We start from the raw sequence: 20,604 nt of genomic DNA, 5'->3' as shown, positions 1-20,604 counted from the left end.
AATTTACATATTTACGTATGCAAACCACACCTATCTCAAACTAATATCACAAAAGTTATAAAGAAAGTCCAAAATATGCATGTGAATGAAATGAGCTGCTAATTTGCATACGTTTTACAAATTGGTTGAGCCTCTTAATTGAACATAATGCAGTCGGATATATTATATTTGAATTAGCTTGAAATTAATGCTGTAGGCAGTGGTAAATATTTTTTTTTACATCTGATCAGTAAAAATTACTTTATGTAAAACTTATCTGATACAAATTAGTATTTGTAAACACAGGGAGCATGTGAAAACAGATAAATAAACGATATTGACTTAGCAATTTAAATTTAAGACTGGCTGGGTAGTGACGAGTAAAATACATACACTAACTCACTGATGTAAAGTAGTGCTTATCATAACAAGATTTCATCATTTATTTTTTAATGTTATTTATTTAATTATAACGATATAGTTTTTTGTTTATCAAAAACAGCAACTTCAACTTCCTATGGTAGAAAATTACTGACATCCTCAAAAAAAAAAAAAAAAAAAAAAAATACTAAACATCAACGGTAAGTCCCAACTGCTTCAGAATGGCATTTTATTATATTGAATGGGCTACAAAACTGTATACTCAAAATTTTTCTAAGCAATATAATTAAAAAAATTAAATTTTTACAAAAGTTTGGTATTTTTTTTTTTAATAAAACAAAAACATTAAAACTTGGACTCATACGGTTTTCGTTAAAGAATAAACTATAATTTTATTTATAAAATAATTAAAATTAAAAAATAATAAAACAAATATGTAGTTAAATCTTGTCAATATGTGAGTGTCTTATAGTTACGAAAAGCACTATATTTTTCAATGATTTTTTTTTACGATACTGAAAGTGTTTTTAATGGTAAATTTTTTGTTCGTTAATTTTTAATAAAAATATAGCTCAAAAAAAAAAAAATTAAAATTTTTAACTTTGGAAAAAATTAAAAAAAATTTCATCAAAATTTCAAACTCATTAATCATATTTAAAGAAAAAAAATTCGAGCAGGCAGGCTCACTGAGTAAAGAGGTCCCGAAAGGATGTATTAGGACCGAGGTTGAGACATATGTACACACAACCCTTTTTTAGGCAAAAAAATAAATAAATACGTAAAATACGTTTACGGGATTCTAAAGGTTTAAATGGCAACGCGTTGACTGTACTTGAACTAGCACTTAATGAGTTGACTTGAAGATTGCCTATCTTCTGGATTACTCTATTTCCATCAAGTTCTATGTTCTGCTTCTTTTTATCGTAACTTTATGAAGTGAAATAAATACAGCAAAAGAAAAATAAGTACAATGCCAACTGAGGAAAAAATTTAAGCAATTTTTTATCACAAAAAAATAATTAACAACCGAGTTATTGAAGCACAAATTGAAACAAGATCATACGGTATTCTCCTCAACTCGCAGATTATCAATTAATTAGTTAAGCATCGTAAAAAATCGCAGACATTTATTGATTACACACTTCATTATAAAACGGTCTTACATATAACTAAACCAGTTAAAATTAACCGTAATATATTTAATTAAAAACTCAGCAGCTTCATTGTTCCAACTGCAAGTAATTAATATTCTAATTCCTTTCACTTTTGTTAAACTGATAGAAAAAGTACTGCATAGATGGAAGAACTGACAAATGACTTAAGAAATGCATAGACAGACGCACGCAGGCGCACCACAAAAGCGTCTCTTTTTAATTAAGTAAAATAAAGAGCCAGCCATAAAACTCGTACAACTTGCAAGGCCGTCAAAGATCCAATAAAGCATTACTTGTGGCTGGCTGCTAATACAAAGAACAATCAATTAACATAAATTAAGTTTAGCATCTTTCGTTCGAAGCCAAAATGTGTGCGCGTTTTAGCCAGAAAAAAAAAACAAAATTTTGTATAATTTGTTGTACTTAGGTATTCAAAAATTCATTGAAAAAGTCGTTAGACATGTTTATTGCTGGTTGGGGCTATTTTGTTTCGAGATATGAGAAAGCAAAAATAAAAAAGAAAATATATACCTTACATTTCGAAAATTAATTTTAGCGCTTTTAACCCTAAGCAACCAACTGGTTGTTTAATTTTATTTGCAAATGATTTGGTTGCTTCTTCATATGTATTTATTTGCGTGTACGTAGACGATTTTTTGTTCTACGAGGGCACTTATGCTAAAATATGGCCAGCGAGCATTGTTATGCTAATCGAGATCCGGAATACTGTATAAATAAATGGAAATTATGATTTTCGGCTTTCATGATTATTCTGTTTTTTTTTTTTGCAGATTAACAGATAAAATTAACTGTCAAAAGAAGAGGCTTAAAATTTAATATTGTTGATGCCTGCGGACTAGTGGCTTTCCGCAACTTTTTTGTACACCTAAATATCTTCTACGTAGTATGTTTGTGTGTACATGTGTGTCTTAATAAATTTTCTCAGCAAACAATGTGATTTTGTTTTTTTATTTAAGATTTGATTAATCACTGTAGCTTTTACAAATCAGATGGGCTCGTCGAGATGGCATTGAAGGTGAAGAACAAAAACGTTCAAGTACGGCTTTAATTACTACAAAATAGCTAAAGATGCAATGAATAGTATATGCTTCATTTAAGAGCTTATGATATAAAAAATAAAATAAAATAAAATTGAATTAGGCATTTTAAAGCAAAACTAAGCAAAATAAAAAAATAAAACAAAATTACAAAAAAAAAAATATTACAAATCATCAAAGAAAGTAAGCAAATTGAACCAATTTAAAACTTAGACAAAAAAAAAATAAAACCAAATGAAAACATTGAAGAAATAAAAATATTAAATGAATATAAAAAGAAAAGCACAATAAACAACATAAAAAGTTTTATTGAAACATAAAATAATCAAAAAAATAATAAAAAATTAAAAAAATATATATATATAACAAAAAAATATCCAAATTTTAAAAGAAAACAAAAAAATAAAAATAAAATATAAAATAAGATAAATAAATTTAAATAAAGTAAGATAAAATAATTTAAAATAAAAGAATATAAAATAAAACAAAACAAAATATTAAATTAAAATACGTAATCATAATAAAATAAATATTAACATAAAATCCAAAGAACTAAATATATATTTTGAAAGGTAAAACAAAATAAGATTTAAAAAATATAATAACCTAAAATAGAACAAAATAATATAAAAAAAGTATAAATTAAAATAAAATAAATTTAATTAAAATGAAATAAAATAAAACAAAATGAAATAAAATAAATTAAAAATATATGAAAAATACCAACCCGGAAATCAAATTTAATAAACAAAAAAAAGCAAAAGAAAATATATAAAAGGATTAAATAAAAAAACAACAAAATAAAAAATCAAAAAACGAAAAATAAAATAAAATTTTTAAAGGAAAACAAAAATTAAAATAAAACATAAAAGAAGATATATGAATTAAAATAAAGTAAGATAAAATAAAATAAATTAAAATAAAATAACATAAAACAAGGCAAAATATTGAATTAAAATACATACTCGTAATAAAATACATATTAAAATAAATCCAAAAAATTAAAAAGTTATTTAAAAAGTAAAACAAAATAAATAAAATGAAAGAAAATAAAAGAGTAAAAAGGTTAAAGTAAAAACAAAAAATACAACAAAATAAAACATTTAAATATATAATAACACTAAGGAAAAACAATCGCATAAATAAAAATAAAAATAAAATAAAAACCTATAAAATAAAAGAAATAAAGTAAATTAAATAAATTAAAAAAATGAAACAAAATAAATTTAATTAAAATGAAATAAACTATAACAAAATAAAATAAAATAAAATAAAATAAAAAAATTAAAAAAAATACAATCTGAAAAAATATAACAAAAAAATCCAATAAAATTTTACTGAAAAAAATAATAAAAAGATTGAATAAAAAAACACAAAAAAGAATAATATATAAAAATACGATTTAAATAAAAAATAAAAAATTAAATATATTAAACAAAACAACAAGTAAAAAAATTAAAAAGGTATTATTACTCACAAAAAATTTAACCAAAACAATTTTGAAAAATAGTAATAAAAAATAAAGTAAAATAGAAAATTATATATGCAAAACTAAAAACAATAAATATGGTTTAATAAAATAAATAAAAATATTGACACGATAACATTAAAAGATAACATTAATATGTGTATATTTAAAAAAAGATAAGTAAAATAACCTCCAATAAAATAAGTACAGTAATGCCACAAAACGAAAAAATAGATAAATCCAATAACAAAATCAGGGATTAAAAACCTTAAAAATTTCTCTACAAATGTAACGTTTTTTTCATGTTTTACAGAGGAGCGCATTTATAATTTTGGCGCTTTGCGTCGCCGGTATTCTCGCCGATGGCAGCGCGGATACACTTGTGGTGAGTAACTCAATAACCGATGACATAACTATTTTTTTGTCTTCTAACGCATTCACAAAATCATTTTATTGACTTTATTTTAGCGAAAAGCGCGTGGAGCAGAGGGCTACGACTATCCACCACCTGTTATTCCATTCCCTGAACCAACAACAAGAAAGCCAGCGCCACCGGTGACGCGTCCACCAGCACCACCAACAACAAGAAGTCCACCACCTCCTCCAACTTATCTGCCACCCACGAACAAACCACAGCCACCAGCACCAAAGCCAACTACGCGTCCACCGCCACCACCAGTGACACGCCCACCACCACCAAGGACGACACGTCCTCCACCCCCACCAACCTACTTGCCACCCACGAACAAACCACAGCCACCAGCACCAAAGCCAACTACGCGTCCACCGCCACCACCAGTGACACGCCCACCACCACCAAGGACGACACGTCCTCCACCCCCACCAACCTACTTGCCACCCACGAACAAACCGCAACCACCAGCACCTAAGCCAACAACGCGTCCACCACCACCACCGGTGACACGCCCACCGCCACCACCAGTGACACGTCCACCAGCACCAAAGACGACTCGTCCTCCTCCACCACCAGTAACAAGCCCTCCGATTGAGCGTACCACATATGTATACAGTGTACCAGAAAATCCGCTAACATATCCACCACCAACCAATAAACCACAGCCACCAGCACCAAAGCCAACCACACGTCCACCACCACCAAGAACTACACGTCCACCTCCACCAATAACAAGACCACCTCCACCACGTACAACTCCCGTTCCAACATACTTGCCACCTACCAACAAACCACAGCCACCAGCACCAAAGCCAACCACACGTCCACCACCACCAAGAACTACACGTCCACCTCCACCAATAACAAGACCACCTCCACCACGTACAACTCCCGTTCCAACATACTTGCCACCTACCAACAAACCACAGCCACCAGCACCAAAGCCAACCACACGTCCACCACCACCAAGAACTACACGTCCACCTCCACCAATAACAAGACCACCTCCACCACGTACAACTCCCGTTCCAACATACTTGCCACCTACCAACAAACCACAGCCACCAGCACCAAAGCCAACCACACGTCCACCACCACCAAGAACTACACGTCCACCTCCACCAATAACAAGACCACCTCCACCACGTACAACTCCCGTTCCAACATACTTGCCACCTACCAACAAACCACAGCCACCAGCACCTAAGCCGACCACACGTCCTCCACCACCAACAACAAGACCACCTCCACCACGTACAACTCCGGCTCCAACATACTTGCCACCTACCAACAAACCACAGCCACCAGCACCAAAGCCAACCACACGTCCACCACCACCAAGAACTACACGTCCACCTCCACCAATAACAAGACCACCTCCACCACGTACAACTCCCGTTCCAACATACTTGCCACCTACCAACAAACCACAGCCTCCAGCGCCGAAGCCAACCACGCGTCCACCACCACCACCCACAACTAGACCTCCACCACCAAGGACTACACGTCCACCACCGCCAGTAACGACGAGGCCACCACCACCACGTACTACTACTCCTGGACCAACATATCTGCCACCTACCAACAAACCACAGCCACCAGCACCTAAGCCAACCACCCGTCCACCACCACCAGTAACTCGTCCACCTCCACCAAGGACCACCCGTCCACCACCACCACCTACTTACTTGCCACCTACCAATAAACCACAGCCACCAGCACCTAAGCCAACCACCCGTCCACCACCACCAGTAACTCGTCCACCTCCACCAAGGACCACCCGTCCACCACCACCACCTACTTACTTGCCACCTACCAATAAACCACAGCCCCCAGCACCAAAGCCAACGACTCGTCCACCACCACCAGTTACCCGTCCACCACCACCACCAACTTACTTGCCACCTACCAATAAACCGCAGCCACCAGCACCAAAGCCAACGACTCGTCCACCACCACCAGTGACTCGTCCACCTGCACCAAAGACGACGCGTCCTCCACCACCCCCAACGACAAGACCACCACCACCACGTACTACTACTCCCGGACCCACATACCTGCCACCTACCAACAAACCACAGCCCCCAGCACCGAGACCAACCACGCGTCCACCACCACCAGTTACTCGCCCACCACCACCAAGGACTACCCGTCCACCACCACCAAGGACCACCCGTCCACCACCACCACCAACTTACTTGCCACCTACCAATAAACCACAACCTCCTGCACCAAAACCAACCACTCGTCCACCACCACCAGTAACACGTCCACCTCCACCAAGGACTACTCGTCCACCACCACCACCAACTTACTTGCCACCTACCAATAAACCACAACCTCCTGCACCAAAACCAACCACTCGTCCACCACCACCAGTAACACGTCCACCTCCACCAAGGACTACTCGTCCACCACCACCACCAACTTACTTGCCACCTACCAATAAACCGCAGCCACCAGCACCGAAGCCAACGACTCGTCCACCACCACCAGTGACTCGTCCACCTGCACCAAAGACGACGCGCCCTCCACCACCACCAACGACGAGACCACCACCACCACGTACTACTACTCCTGGACCAACATACCTGCCACCTACCAATAAACCACAGCCCCCAGCACCAAGACCAACCACTCGTCCACCACCTCCAGTAACACGGCCACCACCTCCAAGGACTACTCGTCCACCACCACCACCAACTTACTTGCCACCTACCAACAAACCACAGCCTCCAGCACCTAGACCAACCACACGTCCACCACCACCAGTAACCCGGCCACCACCACCAAGGACTACTCGTCCACCACCACCACCAACTTACTTGCCACCTACCAACAAACCACAGCCACCAGCACCAAAACCGACAACCCGTCCTCCACCACCACCAACAACCCGTCCTCCACCACCACCAACAACACGTCCCCCACCACCACCAACAACGAGACCACCTCCACCACGGACCACTCCAGCTCCAACATACTTACCACCTACCAACAAACCACAGCCTCCAGCACCTAGACCAACCACACGCCCACCACCACCAGTGACTCGTCCACCATCACCAAAGACGACACGCCCACCACCACCACCAACCTACTTGCCACCCACCAATAAACCACAACCACCAGCGCCTAAGCCTACTACGCGCCCACCACCACCACCAGTAACACGGCCACCACCACCAAGGACTACTCGTCCACCACCACCACCAACCTACTTGCCACCCACCAATAAACCACAACCACCAGCGCCTAAGCCAACAACGCGCTCACCACCACCACCAGTGACACGTCCCCCACCACCACAACCAATACCAACTCCCAAGGATGAAGGCTACCATTACCCAGTGCCCAGCATTCCATTCGTGTACTAAGTGTCAACTGTAACAGTTGTATTGCACAAATTTATGTTAAGAGATATAGCCTGCGATTTTTAAAAGTTATTTAATAAAGTGGTGAAACTCATTAACGCCGAAAGCTAAAAATCTAGCGATGTGGTACCAACATTCTAACTATGGCTAGATTCATCTAGTCAAGACAATATGAGAAGGATATTTTTGCTTTCGACTCCGAAAGAGCTTTAGCAAAAATATCAAATGTTTTTTTTTTTATTTTTAGTTTCTTTTTGTTTTATCTTAAAAAAAAATACTCTTACAATTAGAAATACTTATTTTATAAAGAAAAGAATAACTACGATTTTGTTTTTGTATTTCGGATGTAATTTTTCCAATTTTTGTAAGGTAAAATGTCATTGTATGAAAGAGTTTATTGAAAACAATAAATTATGTATGTACCTATATGGCTGTTTTTTTAAATATTTTGTATCAATTTAAACTGGAAAGCTTTCCCCTATTTGTTATTAGAAACCAGCAACTTGCCGAAACATTACTGACGAATCAATACAAACAAGAAAAATTTACGAAAAATCATGTCTTTTTATTTTACTTTGGGGAATTTGAAAGAAAAACAATTACATAAGTATGTATGTCAAATGAAACCAATTTCATAGGTTTGGTACTAGATATAGGTCTTTTGGGGGGACGAAATATTGAAGGATAGATAGCAAGAAAGAGATGACCCGAAGTTTTAAGTTAGCCCGCGAGCTTTAGTCTGATTAGAGCAGAACAAGGACAGGAGAATTGTGGAGGAAGACAAGAGTAGAAATGTTTAGGGTTAGAGCGACTATAACCGTCTGTTGGTCCTTACGAAAATAGGCTCCTAAAATAAGATTTCCTCACAATAGTATCTATCGCAGATACCGCTTGGAAGGCAGCAAGCGAACTGTATTTCACATTCTAAGCGAAAGATAAGCTTTGTCTTGTTTAGGACATACGGCCTTAGGGGATTATATAAGGAAGCAGCTAATTGATCTGTCTAATGGCATAATATGCAAAAACTTTTAAGTGGCAACCCTGGTACAACAACCAACCATAAACTCATACCATCGTATTAGGCTGATCGGAACTTGTCTTGTTCACAAGGAAAAAAAGTGCCGGAATTCCGCTTACCAAAGCTGGACGGGACTAGTCTGAACCTTTGCTCCGAGGCGAAGTACTTTGGTATTATCATTGACGCCAATTTTACGAGGAAGCGCACACAAGTATTCGTAATAGGTGCAGTCGCAAAAAGGGCTCTTAGACTGAGCGAATCAAAACTGTGGAAGAATACCAACTACGGGCACGCAGCGGCCTTGAAGGTAATTGATAGTGGACGGCGTAACGGCATAAAGGCCGAATTAGATGTCGAAACTGATTGTCTTATGTCATCCTGGGATTTTAGTTTTAAGATTCCCATATACTTTCCAAACCGGTAAGATTGGCAAGGTGGCCTCTTGTTGGTAATGACGGCATTTCCATCTACAACGATGGCTCAATGATGGAAAAGGATACAGCTCGGGTCTGTACTCCAAGGACCTTCTGTCAGGCGGAGATATTTTCCATAGAGAGGGCGCCTTGTCTCATATGGGATAATAAGTACATATCTGTCAGGGAACGTCACTTTATTCGTTGACAGCGAGGCAGAATTGAAAACATTAGCAGTTTGAAAATGTCGTGCAACGCTGGCTTCGCTGAGTCACATCAAAACCTCTCTCTGCTGGGGTCTTGGATATATCAATATAGAAGGGAACGAAATAGACGATAAGGGGGCTAAACACGGCTCGGAAATGCAAATTGTTGAAGCGGATAACTCCCTACTGCCACCGATTTCTTTTATGCGAAGGGGGATTAAAGAACTTCGGTTAGAAGGATGTGCCTCTTCCTGGAACTCACAGAGAGCATTCACAATGGGAAAATCTGCAAACGGTCCAGCGCCTTTTATTCCATAAGAAATTTATGTTTTGAGCATACTTTATATAGAAGAAAATGCACAATGCCGTCAACCAAAAAAAGTTACGTAAATTGCGAGTACATTGTAGCCACTTTAAACTTAAACTTTATCCTACTAAATTTTAATGAGTTATTATTTTCGATCAAAAAATAAAATTAAATTAAAAAATTATCAACAATTTTTATGAGAAAAAAAAATAAAACCTAAAAAAAAATTTTATTTAAAAATAAAAACCATTAAATAAATTAGCCAGATTCGATCAATGATCTGGCCAAAATCCAAAAATTATTTGGATTTTTTTTAATAGCAATTGCAATAGCAAACTTGCGAATGTACTTCTTTCATGAAAACCATTGCAACATATCCATATTCAGCACAAATAAAACTCTCGAAAGATTCAGTGACGATTTAATATTGATTGATATCTGAATATCTTCAATTAGGATTTCCGCTTCCCCTTATTAATTTTTGTACAATGGCCCGTTAGCTTTTATGAAAAACAGGTAATGTGTGCAGGTTTGCCTTCACATTTTTTAAAATAGCAATTGCAGTCATCGAACCATTGGTTTACGCCCTCAACAACAATCAAATATCTAACTATATTTCAGTGCTTTCAAATAAACACATTTAAATTTAGTTCCGGCAAATATGAAAATATTTGATGTTCGCAAATAATTTCCGGTGAATTTTTTTTTGGAATTTCACGAGCACATACTTACTATTATTTCAAGTGAACTTTCTTGTGTGCTTGCAATACATATTTTCATGTATAAGTCGGTACAACCACTTAACTCATTTTTTTAAATTAGTTATAACTGTGCATGTTTTACATACAAACAAAGTTTAAATATTATTTTACTAAAACTTAAGTGAGAAAAACAGTAATAAGTACACATACTAATTTGTTTTACGAAAGAAGATCCCGTAGGTGTTTGTGTGCATTTCTGTCAATTTTGGTGCTGTAAAAGATACTTGGCGTTTTAGGTATATGTATGTAAACGCATTAGGGTGTGCTTTATATTCTATGTATTAAAGTTTATGAAGTACATGTTTACATACAAATGTATTTCTATGACCAGGTCCAGACTTGGGGAGGTGCGCATAGGGCAAGTGGCCGCCACCAGCAATGAAAATTGGACTTATTCAAATTTACAGAAAAAATTAAAAATTTACCGTTCACCTTTTATAGCTTTTGACATGAAGAATTTGGTGAAAATAGTCCTCGTTTTGAAAAGAAAATTACTTTGATTCCTTAAACAACCCCAAAAATGTTAGGGTTTTAATTTTGCTTTATTTTTTTTTTTTACCAGATAACCGTGTGAAATAAAATTTTTTGTATAAGCTTTAATCTTATATATTTTCGCAGTTCTTTCGGGTTAAAAAAGGAAGAAACTATAAAAGATTACTTCTGGAACTTGTATTTCAATGTCAAGGTAAGCTTTAATCAATGCGGCCTTCCGTTACAACAACAAATTTAAACCCCCCAATTGTTGAAAGTAATTTTAGTGTTCCAAAGTAAATTGTTTATCCATCGGAGCTATCTTTCCAGAATTTTCCATCTCAAAAGCCTTAAAAAATGTCAAATTTATTTCGCTATCTTCTCTCCTTATTATATTTTGTCACAAAAAGTCGATTTTCTACACTGTGCGCCACCAAAGGCTTTTCCTTGGATATGAGGGAACATTTTCCTTAGGCCGAGGCCATGCAATGAGCGGTAAAGCGGTGAGCGGCTTAAAATTAAAACATATGATATACTGTAGAAGTAGCCACGAAATTAGCGGCCTGTGAATGGCATTTCTGAATGATTTGGCGGCGTCGCTTAGGAATAAACGCCGCTCACCGCTCGGTCGATCATTGCGTGGCCTCGATCTTAGGCTAGGAGTGTTAGGAAAGACCTCAATCCAGGCACCGTAACGTTTATGATTTTAATAATAAAAACCATAGTTTAACCATTAACATTGGATATCTTTTTTCCGATCAAATTTAACCGTTATTTTACGATTTTTAATTTTTTAGATTAGAAATAATCGTTATTTTTGGACTTTTGTTTTTTAGGTGAATTTTTAAACGTTATTTTGAGATTTATTTTTTTAGATCATAAAGGATTCAAATCGGTCGTAAAATCTCAGTATCCATTCTATCGGTTAAGAATGATTGAAAGAAATAAAAAGTCCAAAAGAACGATTACATTTGACTAAAAAAATTAATTTAACGATTATTCTTGATCGAAAACAAAAAAAATATAAATAACGATTTTGCAATGATCTAAAAATAAAGATCTTTAACGGTTATATTCGGTCTCTGCTTAGTTCCCTAATAAAACATTACCAAGCCACAAAGATATTGGAGCAAATTTTTTGGCGAGCCATCCTAACTTTGCTATACATATATGTATGTCACATAGTATGTACGCAAACATTAATGCCTAGATATGCATACGTGTATCTACATACATAAATATGCGCAACCACTTTCAGTTCCTTGGGTGTAAAATTTTCACTGTTTAGTGTAAGTAAATGGCTGTATTTAGTTCAAGCGTCATTTTCATTGTCAAAAACGTGGCTGGTGCGAATGGGCCTTGCTGCAATTTTACGGTTTCTAATTTTGATTTCAAGTATACCACAAGAAATAAATAAATAAATGCGATCCTCTGCAATGCAACATGCAACCAATTGCTTAGCTTTTCTTTTTTCTTGTTGTAATTGAGTAGTCACTTGTACGAATAATTATTGCATTTTTTTGTTTGTTTGAGATTAATCATGAAATCATGTTATGGATCTAAGTATTTATGAACTTAATACATACATACTTACGTATGTACATACATATGTGCATGTAGATATTTTTTTGTATTCGTGAACAAATGTGGACGTACTTAGCTACTTCGCAACAACACCTACTAAATACAATTTCTTTAGCTGCTATTACTCTTCAGCGCTCTTTGATTATGCACAAACTTACAAAAGCAAATATATGTATGTACAAACATCTATTACATACCTAGTTGCTTATGCATTTATGTCGAATGGATGCGTGTAGCCAAGCATCAAAACGCGAGCTTTACTCGATATTTAGTGGAACTTTCCTTTTAATCGCCATTGCGCCACAGTCTTTACACTTTTTCGGTGCTATTTTCCACACAGTTGTGTTTTGTGTGCGCAATGTATCAGAAGTCGTGCAATTTTGGCTGTGAATTACAATCCGGTTGAGGCGTTAATTGTAGCAGCTATTTACTTGCAAACACACAGTGGAGTTGTTGTGCGGTTGTCGTTTTAAAGGATATTGAGAAAATGTTTTTCAAGGATCTCATACCATATGCAAAATTGGATACATTCAAAGAGGAATTGCTGAAGCAACGTAATTTTGTGAACGTCGGCGTTTTCACGTGGATCGTCGGAATGTTACTCATGTGTATTATATTTGTAAGTCTCTGTTGAGAAAGTATAGCGATTATGAAAATTTTGAAGATAAAGTTCTTAAGCAGCAATTGGCGTTAGATTTGAGATTTGAGACTTTTAATGAGCTTAATGAATTTACTATTGGAAAGCATTAACGTTGCGAGTAGGCAAATATCAAATAGGCTAAAAGTAATCAATATTTAGAGCTGGGCTAAAATACGACAAAACTTTGGTTAATAAAAAACGCATAAAAAAAAAAATGCATGCGTTGATGTGTTCGTTGAAATCCCTGTGCTACACATTTCTTTACTGATAACAGACCAATGAGTTTTTTATCTGCGGATTTCAGATAAGTACTTACTTCTCTTGAGATTTATGCACTTTAAATGAAGCTTAAGCTATTTAAGAAATTAAGCACATTGGAGGGTGCCATGTTCCAAATTTTGGATGGAGCAGATAATTGTTCTCCAAGGTGTATCAGTCTGCGATTCATCATACGTGAGCAATCACATAGAATATGCTACAGCCCGCTTATACAGAAAGCCCCATTTTATTCAAATTGCACTTTAACTTGCAGTGTCCTCTCAGGCAGCCTGTCCTCTCTGGAGGTCCAAAGACCCTCCTGGCTAAGTTCAAGGAATCGCTCGGATGTCTTATTGGCTTTGACTTCCGCTAGTGGGCAGCAATCTAAGATTTTTCCCCAGCTCCTAGTAGCTCCGCAGTTTATCTTTTAGATGTATCGCAAAAAGGCTCGGGCCCATACATGCGCATTTGGGCTCCACGGTTTGCTAGATAGTCAGCCCTTTCGTTGCCTTTAAACCCTTTATGCACAGGGACCCACCACAGCGTAACTCTATTATGGGTTCCTAGGCTGTTCAGAGAAGTTTTAAAACTGTCCACAAGCACTGATGTCGTACTAAATGAGTCTAAGACCTTTAGTGCTGCCTGGCTATCTGACATAATATTTATTCTGGCCATGTATGTTCTTCTTTGAAGAAATTCTTGAACACAGAATTCGCTTGTGAAGACTTCCGCCTGGAATATGGGTTGGGTATGAGTCCATAAGCAAGCACGGCTTCCCCAGTACTCCCGCCTTCCATCTTTCATCCATCGGTACACCATACTTGTCCCCTATCATAGCTATTATCGCTTTACGGCAGTCCCTTTGAGGAATTTTGACCATATAGGGCTTGTCAGAAGAACAAGCACGGTTCGTAGAAAAGGAAAATACGAGCATTAAGTACTCATAGGTGCATTTGAAAACCCACAACTTGAAGTTTACAGGGCAATTCTGGCGCTAAGATAGTAAAAAGTCAAATGGAGTACAGATGGCAAAATAATTCGAAAGATTTTTGTTATTCTAGCTGGAAAGTCTCAGAAAAAAAAGTTCTCTCAATCCCTACTCGTGATGATACACGATTTTAATATCGATGGTCCCGTGCAATAAAAACACAATTCAAAATTCAAAAAAAAAAAACAAAAACTGTTACTACTGTTAAGTGGCTCTTGTCTGAAATCATTGTCTAATCCATTTCCATCCCTTACTAAAGTAAGCAGTAAGGGCTGCTAAAGCAAGCCACACATGAGCCACTTAACAGTCGTTAGAGTTTTTGTTTCTTGAATTTTCAATTGTGTCGTTATTGCACAGGACCATCGATATGTAGAAAGCGCTTTTGACCGAGTGAGCAAATCACAGGCGTGCCATTCAAGAGAACCGAGTGCGAATTCTCGTTCAGCGGAACTCTCTTTTTTAACCGACTTCCAAAGAAGGAGGAGGTTATCAGTTACAGTCAGTCAGTACATATGTTACCGCATAACTTTGGACCACGTCAACCGATTTCGATAATTATTTTTGCAACGTAAAGGTAGTGTCTCAGGGGTGGTCCCATACTAATGTGATTTAGATCCGATCATTGGATCACGAAATATGTATGTATATATATATATTTTTTAAGTAGGTTTTTTTTTGCTAAACATTACTTGTTAATTTACATTGCTTTCTTTGTTTTTAATTAAAATTTGTTTCTTTTTTAATTTAGTTTCTTTTAATTTTTATATTTTATTTCTTTAAAAGGAAAAATATATTTCTTTTATTTAATATAATTTTTGGAAATTAAAATCTCTTTCTTCCTTTAATTCATCTTTTTATTTTTTTAGTTAAAGTTTCTTCTAATTTTTAAAATTTATGGTTTAAAAAGAATTTTTTTTAATCTCATTTAATTTTCATTTAATTCTTCTTTTTCTTTCTTTTGTTAATTGCATTTTCTTATAACTTTTATATTTTATTGTTTTAAAAGGAAAAATATATATATATGTATATTTGTTTTACTTAATTAAAATTTACGGATTTATTTTTTTCTGTTTTTTTAATTATTTGTTTTTTTTTAGTTTAATATTCTTTTTGTTTTTAGAACTTACTGTTTGAAAAAAAAAATCTTTTGAATTCATTTCGTTTCTAGAATACATATACTTTATTTATTTCTTCTTTTTTAAATTTTTTTTCTGATGTTAATTTCATATCCTTTTAATTTGTATGTTTTACTGATTTAAAAAGAAAAATATATATGTGTTGGTGTTGGTTGAATAAAAAATATATATATTTATTTTATTTAATTTATTCTTTAGGACATTATTTCACAGATTTTAATTTTATGTTTTTGTGGTTTTTTAATAGATTTTTTTTTTGGTCCAAATTGAGAAGTAGAACTTTTTTTTTAAAGGAACCTGTAGCCAACCCTCAATAGATTTATGCATTTTGGCTATATTTTTTATTGATCCAGCCTCGGCCAGATTAAAATTTTCGAATTAAATTTGACTAAAAACTTTTTCTGTTCGATGTTCTTATTTTCTCCCGCTCGCAGATGTCACTGATGATAGTGAAGGTCGCATCCACAGCGGAATATTATCAAAATCAATCAGCAGCATTGCGAACCCGCAATATACAGAGCTATATGCCCACAAGCGCAGACACCACACTGCCCACTGTTGTGCAGATTGATGGCCAAGAGGTGCAGCTGCGCACAGAGTTGCCAACAACACATGCCGTACAGCCGCGTACGCGGCCTCTCAGAACACCAAATCACATCAAAATCGACGGCTTAGAGGAGATGCGTGCACAAGCGCACATGCAACAACAACAACAATTGCAACAATACCACCAGCAACAACAGCAGCAACAGCACCAGCAACAAACCACTCAACAACATCAACAACAACAGCAACAACCACAACAACACTACGAGCCAGAGGAAAAGTTGCACGCTAGCGAACGCGCTGAAACTGCATATTTACTAGAGCGTGCCGATGTTGGCGGCGTTGGTGGTGAGACTGCTGGCAGCAGCAGTTCGGTGTATGAGCAACCCATTTATGGAACATGGCGCACGAAAGCGAGACGACCTCAACCGCCACCGTTCGTTGGTGCCGGCGGCATCGGCGTCGGTCCGTTCAGCATGGCTGAAGGAAAGTCCAGCGCCATTGACAACGGTGATTATCAGCCAGCCGCAAGTATCGCCGAAACACGCCAGCGACAATCGTTGCATCTGTACGAACAGCTGCCACGACGCTCGTCCACAATGACGCCAGTGCGAAGTGAACTGCGTGATCAGATACCACGCCCACCGCGTCTCACATCACGCCAGCCATCGATGATGCTGCACAGGCGGCAGTACATGGATATACCGCTCAACTCGACATATAAAAATGAAGAGAAACCGAAACCGTTTCACTTTCCGCACGAGGGTCCGCTGCCGCAGGAATTCAAAAACACACAGGGTGCCGACGAGGAGCGCGGTGATGTGCATAATATACAAGACATACTCCATCAGCTGCAATTGGGCGGTGGTCCAAGCAAAGTGCCCCCAATGGTTATGATGCCCACGGGACTGCACATTGCGGGCACTTTCAAGAATCTCAAATCCAGCGGCATCGCGAACTTCTTTCGTGGCAAACGCAACAAAAAGCAGATGCAATTCACCATACCCATGCCAATGCCAATGAATATGCAAATGTTGAAACCCTTCCCGGCGCCTATGATGGGTATGATGCCACATGCGGCCGCCTATCAACAGCGCATTGCTATGGATCAGATATATCCATTTAAGCCACGATCGCCGAATGACGTAAATCTGCTGGCATTGCAGCAACAATTGCAAGGGAATCGCTCGAAGAATAAGAAGAAGAACAAACAGAAACAGTTGAACCCCAACGCGAATCTAATGCTACAACAATTCAGCAATCAACGACCATTCGCCACAGAACCCTACATGGCGAGCTATCAGCCAATGTTGGATATCGGTGAGGCGCAGAAAGGGAAAATGACACGCGTGCCTTTCAAAGTCAATCTAGACATCTATCCAGTGATACCGCCTGCAAAAGATTTCAAGCCAGCTGCCTTCACTTATGATGAAGTCAAACTTGCCCCGTCTACACGCAGACCTCATTTAGTACGCAATCCCTTTCTCGACTACTACCACATGCCAGTGATTCCGTCCACCGCCGCCTATGGCTTCCATAATGCATACGATCAACCGGCTTTCATGCCTTTCCGCTTTCCTTCGTCATCCGCGCAGCCCCAACTACAACCGCATATGTCGCAGTCGAGTAATATGCAATTGACCTTCCCCGACCATGTGTCGAAATCTCAATTTCAAACACCTTTTATGCCACTCGATATGTCCCACATGAGTAGCGCCTCGAGTGCCAGCGCTAGCGGTCCCGGCGCCGGTGCCGGTGCCGCCGCCAAAGCCAATCAAAATCAAATTTTGGTACACTTAAATGTTTTCCCAAAACAAAAACAACAGGCACTCGCAGTGCCGACATCGAATAATCCCTTCTATAATGCGGGTCAAAATATAAATCGTCACATTATCATGGAGGAACGCGAGTCGCTGTCGCCCATTGAGCCGCGTCATCAAGCACGCAACTCCAATTCTAATTCCAATTCGACTAATTCGCCAGAACAACCAGTTTCGCGTAGCGACAGCTCAGATCCGGAAGGTCTGGTCGATTTTGAACATCCTATAGTGGCTGCGGAAGTTACAGATCAGCCACATGCGGCTGCTTTGGTAAGCAATAAATTGGATGGGGCGGAGAACTCTACGCATTACGAACGCTTTGAGGGACGCAGTCGATTTCAACGATACAACGAGTCAGCGGATGTTGATCAAATGGCATCGGAGGCCCAGGCAGCTTCGCTTTTTCGTTTCCCAGTGGAGGACCTAATCAAATTTCAAGTAGACGATGCGTTGTAGGTGGGAAAGAGAAAGGTAGACGTTCAAGGCGCTGAATTTTGGTGCTGAATATTTATATTACTAATGAAGGTGCATGTAAGTATATTTAAATAGGCGACTTCTTCGAGATCTACAAATAATTATATATTTTTTGTGTTTATAAATAAATCTATGATTTTGGTTCATATATACTCGTATTTTGCTTGTTAAATTATTAAGTGAAATTGTTTTTGTTAAAGTTTACATTATTTTATTTAATGCAGCAATATTTATTAGACGTGTTAATAAATGGAAATAAATAGTTAAGTTTAAATAAAGTAAAATTTGTGTGTTTTTGAAGTAAAACTTCTTTAGCGGCGGTTGGTTGGTTGGAAGTAAATTGGCAAATTCAACGGAAATTGCGCACGGAAATGGTGTAACGGAAATGATGCAAAAGAAATGGTGCGACGGAAATGAATGGGGCTGAAACAAGTGCTTCTTGTGTGTATGCAAATGGTATTAATTCAACAAAAACGTGCTAATAAAGGTTAAGAAATAAGACTTAGATAAAGACCAATACAAGAATGAGGGTAAAGGCGACTACGTACATATATAAGGAAAAGGATAAAGGCAAAAGTAACAATAAAAGCAAATATGCGTAAAGATATAGGCAAAAATAGGGACTAAGGTAAATTTAAACACTTTATTTATGTAAGGGCAAAGGTGAAGGGAAATATGTAGATGAAGAAAATGAGAAAGTAAAGACAAAGAGGAGGATGAGGATACCGATAAAAGTAAAGATAAAGATAAAGATAAGGGAAGAAAGATTAAAATAATGGTAATTTAAGAGGAAAGGATATAGAGAGAGACACAGAGACTCAATTTGGAAACTATTTTGGGATTTTAGAGATTTTCGGGATTCTCGGGTCTTATAGATATAATAATCGATATTTTGTCGGTTTTGTGATCGATTATGTTATCGATTAATTATAGAAATTTTTGTCGATATTGTTATCAATCTTGCTATCGATATTTTCGGAATTTATCGATAAAATAATCGATATTTCTATCAGTTTTATATCGGTATTTTTATAGATTTTTTTATCGATATTGTTACCAATTTTTCTATTGCTATTTTCGGAACCTATCGATATAATAATCGATATTTTTATCCATTTTGTTATCGACATTTTTATCGATTTGTTATCGATTTTTTAATCGATATTTGTACCTATTTTGATAGCGATATTTTTAACTTTTTTTAGCGATATTTTTTATCGATTTTGTTCTCGACATTTTTATCGATTTTGTTATCAATGTTTATCGATTTGGTTACCGTTATTTATCGATATTTATTGACTTTGTTATGGCTGTTTTTATCGATTTGACTAACGATATGTTTATCGATTTTGTTATCGATATTTATCGATTTTGTTGTCGATATTTATCGATTTTTTATACATTTATCGATTTTGTTATCGATTTTTTATCGATTTTGTTATCGATATTTATGGATTCTGCTATCGATATTTATCGATTTTGTTATGTACATTTTTAGCGATTTTGTATGGATATTTTTATCGATAGTTTTATAGAGTTTCTAATAAATTTTGCTACCAATATTATTATCGATTTTCTATCGACATTTTTATCGAATTTTTCATCGAATTTGTTATTGATAAATGAAGATAAAGGAAAACAGAATAACATAAATGTAATTAGAACGAAGAGGGTACAGGTAGGGATCTAGATAGAAAAAAAAATACAAAAAATATAACCTTAAGCAAATGCAGATGTATGTATGTATTTACATATATATGTATGTTTATTGGTTATGAGACAAAATAGATATGTATGTAACGTATGTTTCACTTCTTCAGTGTAGCCCAGGCGCACTTACTTTTTTGTTTTTTAAATGTGTTATATGTGCTTACTCTGATATTCATTTACTTGCCCTACACTACCTATGGCTGCACTGACTGTAGTAGAGACGACAGTATGTTCTGCCTAAATGTAGGCTTTTGATTTAGATTAAAATCTTTTAAAGAGCTCAACAAGAATAATGATGTGAGAGATATAGCAAAACGAACGAAAGCGCGTGTTTTCCGCTGATTCACTTCACATGCTCATTCTAAACAATATTTTAACTGGTTTCTAGAAAGAAAACAAAAAAATATGCGATGAGCAGAAATACTGGTCTCAATGTATGGTGA

At 36.7% G+C, this 20,604-nt stretch overlaps 2 protein-coding genes across 3 annotated transcripts in view; both read left to right on the top strand.

Annotated features, from left to right (window-relative positions):
• LOC108369838 (proline-rich extensin-like protein EPR1) overlaps window positions 1-8,368 on the top strand; it is an 11,931-nt gene extending 3,563 nt beyond the window's left edge. Inside the window, exons 2-4 of one of the 2 annotated variants that reach the window (XM_017625031.1) lie at window positions 4,354-4,425; window positions 4,509-7,142; window positions 7,236-8,368. In XM_017625031.1, the coding sequence (XP_017480520.1) occupies window positions 4,354-4,425; window positions 4,509-7,142; window positions 7,236-7,832 (3,303 nt within the window). In that variant the 3' untranslated portion in view covers window positions 7,833-8,368. Of the gene's footprint in view, window positions 1-4,353; window positions 4,426-4,508 lie in introns of both variants that reach the window. The other variant, XM_017625030.1, reaches the window with a different exon arrangement.
• A 4,591-nt stretch (window positions 8,369-12,959) lies between these two features.
• On the top strand, window positions 12,960-18,523 carry LOC108369839 (uncharacterized). Its single transcript, XM_017625032.1, has 3 exons — window positions 12,960-13,208; window positions 16,046-16,358; window positions 16,422-18,523. Exons 1-3 carry the CDS (start codon window positions 13,077-13,079, stop codon window positions 18,431-18,433), a joined length of 2,457 nt encoding a protein of 818 aa, XP_017480521.1. The 5' UTR covers window positions 12,960-13,076; the 3' UTR covers window positions 18,434-18,523.
• Window positions 18,524-20,604: the final 2,081 nt, after the last annotated feature.

The sequence above is a fragment of the Rhagoletis zephyria genome, unplaced genomic scaffold (genome assembly GCF_001687245.7).
Source record: "Rhagoletis zephyria isolate East Lansing unplaced genomic scaffold, Rhagoletis_zephyria_1.1 Rzeph_scaffold_03876, whole genome shotgun sequence".
Lineage (NCBI taxonomy): Eukaryota > Metazoa > Arthropoda > Insecta > Diptera > Tephritidae > Rhagoletis > Rhagoletis zephyria.
The sequence above is the reverse complement of the archived record's forward strand: the minus strand, read 5'-3'. Positions and strand labels throughout refer to the sequence as shown.